Genomic DNA, 1,441 nt, shown 5'->3' with positions numbered 1-1,441 from the left:
TCTCCTTCACCTTAGCTAATGTGAAGATTATAGCTGGTGTTTCTGTTAAAGTCCCAAGAGTATCCTCCATAGCCCAACTGCGTAAGAGGAAAGGTTAGAGAAATGTAATGAGATTACTAAAATATACAAAGTTTTACTAGGTCATGACAGGTAGAGCCTTATTGCTATAAACAAAAACTGCTAACTATCTTGTGCAGGTGGGTGTGGTTGAGGGTGGAGTCAAACATGACGTACATTGAATAGGTTGATATGGGAGGAGTACCAGCAACACTGGTTAATATTGTGTGAAGACGTCAGCCATTGGCAGTTGCATATTGAAATGAGTACTTAGGACCTCAGGTACTGATTGACCTAAAGATCAGACTAATTATGTGTATAAAACACATGTATGATGTATAATAGTATAATACTATGAATGTGTGTATATGTACTAGTATAATAATATTAATGATTATTTTAAGATTTTGTTCTTTTCTTTATTTTCAAAATTATGAATCAAATCAATTCTATTAATAAAATAGTTAAAAAGTTAGAGATGAGAGGGAAAAGAAGAGAAAGTATATGTGTGAAGCAGTGAGCAAAACTATGTATGTGAAAAATTGAAAGAAGACGAGGTAGAGTGACTTTCCTTAAATTGTAATTTATTTAGTTAATACTTCATGATACGATTGTTGCCATATTCAGCAACATAAATATATCCATCCTTATCCAGTGCTACTCCCCATAGATTAGATAATCCTGAGATTAATTTGACTTCTTTCCTGTCAGGACTCAGTACGTGAAGATAGCCATTGTTACATGATATAAAGATATATCCTTCATCATCAATAGCAATACCATTAGGAGTGTTAAAGTTACCAGCTGGATTATTGTATGTGTCAAGATGAGTTTTACCATCAGAAGAGAAGACTTGAACATGATGTTGACTTTGAATGGTAACGTGTATCTTTCCTTCATTATCAACTGCTACATCAGTTGCTTTACCATCACATTGTATGACTTGTACAAATGTACCATCTTCTTTAAAGATTTGTACTCTGTTGTTGTTGTAATCAGCAACTAATATATTACCCTTACCATCAGTAGACATACCACAAGGATTAGAGAATTGTCCATTACCAATACCTGCACTACCAAACTGACCAATATACTGACCTGTAGTAGCTGAGAAATACTGCACATGATGAAGATTATCATCAGACACATAGAGCCTGTCTCCTACCAGCAATAAACCCCAAGGCCTGTCAAACTGTCCATTACCATTACCTTTAGATCCAATCCTTCTTACTGCAGTACCATCCTTACTAAATACCTGAACAAACCCACCCCTACTACCAGCAAATACTTCACCATTAGTATGAACAGCAACACCAGTAGTACCATTCCCCACAAGTAAAGGATCTCTGGTTAGTTAGTGTGGTATAGTCTCTTGATGCTTTTA

At 35.4% G+C, this 1,441-nt stretch overlaps 1 protein-coding gene and 1 long non-coding RNA gene across 2 annotated transcripts; one reads left to right on the top strand and one right to left on the bottom strand.

Moving 5' to 3' along the window:
- Nucleotides 1-11: 11 nt before the first annotated feature.
- Nucleotides 12-429, top strand: LOC109592844 (uncharacterized). The gene is made up of 3 exons (XR_002190585.1): nt 12-93; nt 141-197; nt 244-429. It is a non-coding gene; the product is annotated as an uncharacterized LOC109592844 (long non-coding RNA).
- A 220-nt stretch (nt 430-649) lies between these two features.
- On the bottom strand, nt 650-1,312 carry LOC105316197 (E3 ubiquitin-protein ligase TRIM71-like; the record flags this gene model as incomplete). The annotated part of the gene is made up of 1 exon (XM_020008186.1): nt 650-1,312. A coding segment is annotated over one exon (663 nt), but the record flags the coding sequence as incomplete, so codon positions are not given.
- Between the last annotated feature and the right edge of the window lie 129 nt (nt 1,313-1,441).

This window comes from Amphimedon queenslandica, unplaced genomic scaffold, assembly GCF_000090795.2.
Source record: "Amphimedon queenslandica unplaced genomic scaffold, v1.1 AMPQUscaffold_3754_Cont24256, whole genome shotgun sequence".
Classification (NCBI taxonomy): Eukaryota; Metazoa; Porifera; class Demospongiae; order Haplosclerida; family Niphatidae; genus Amphimedon; species Amphimedon queenslandica.
This window is presented reverse-complemented; position numbering and strand designations above follow the sequence as displayed.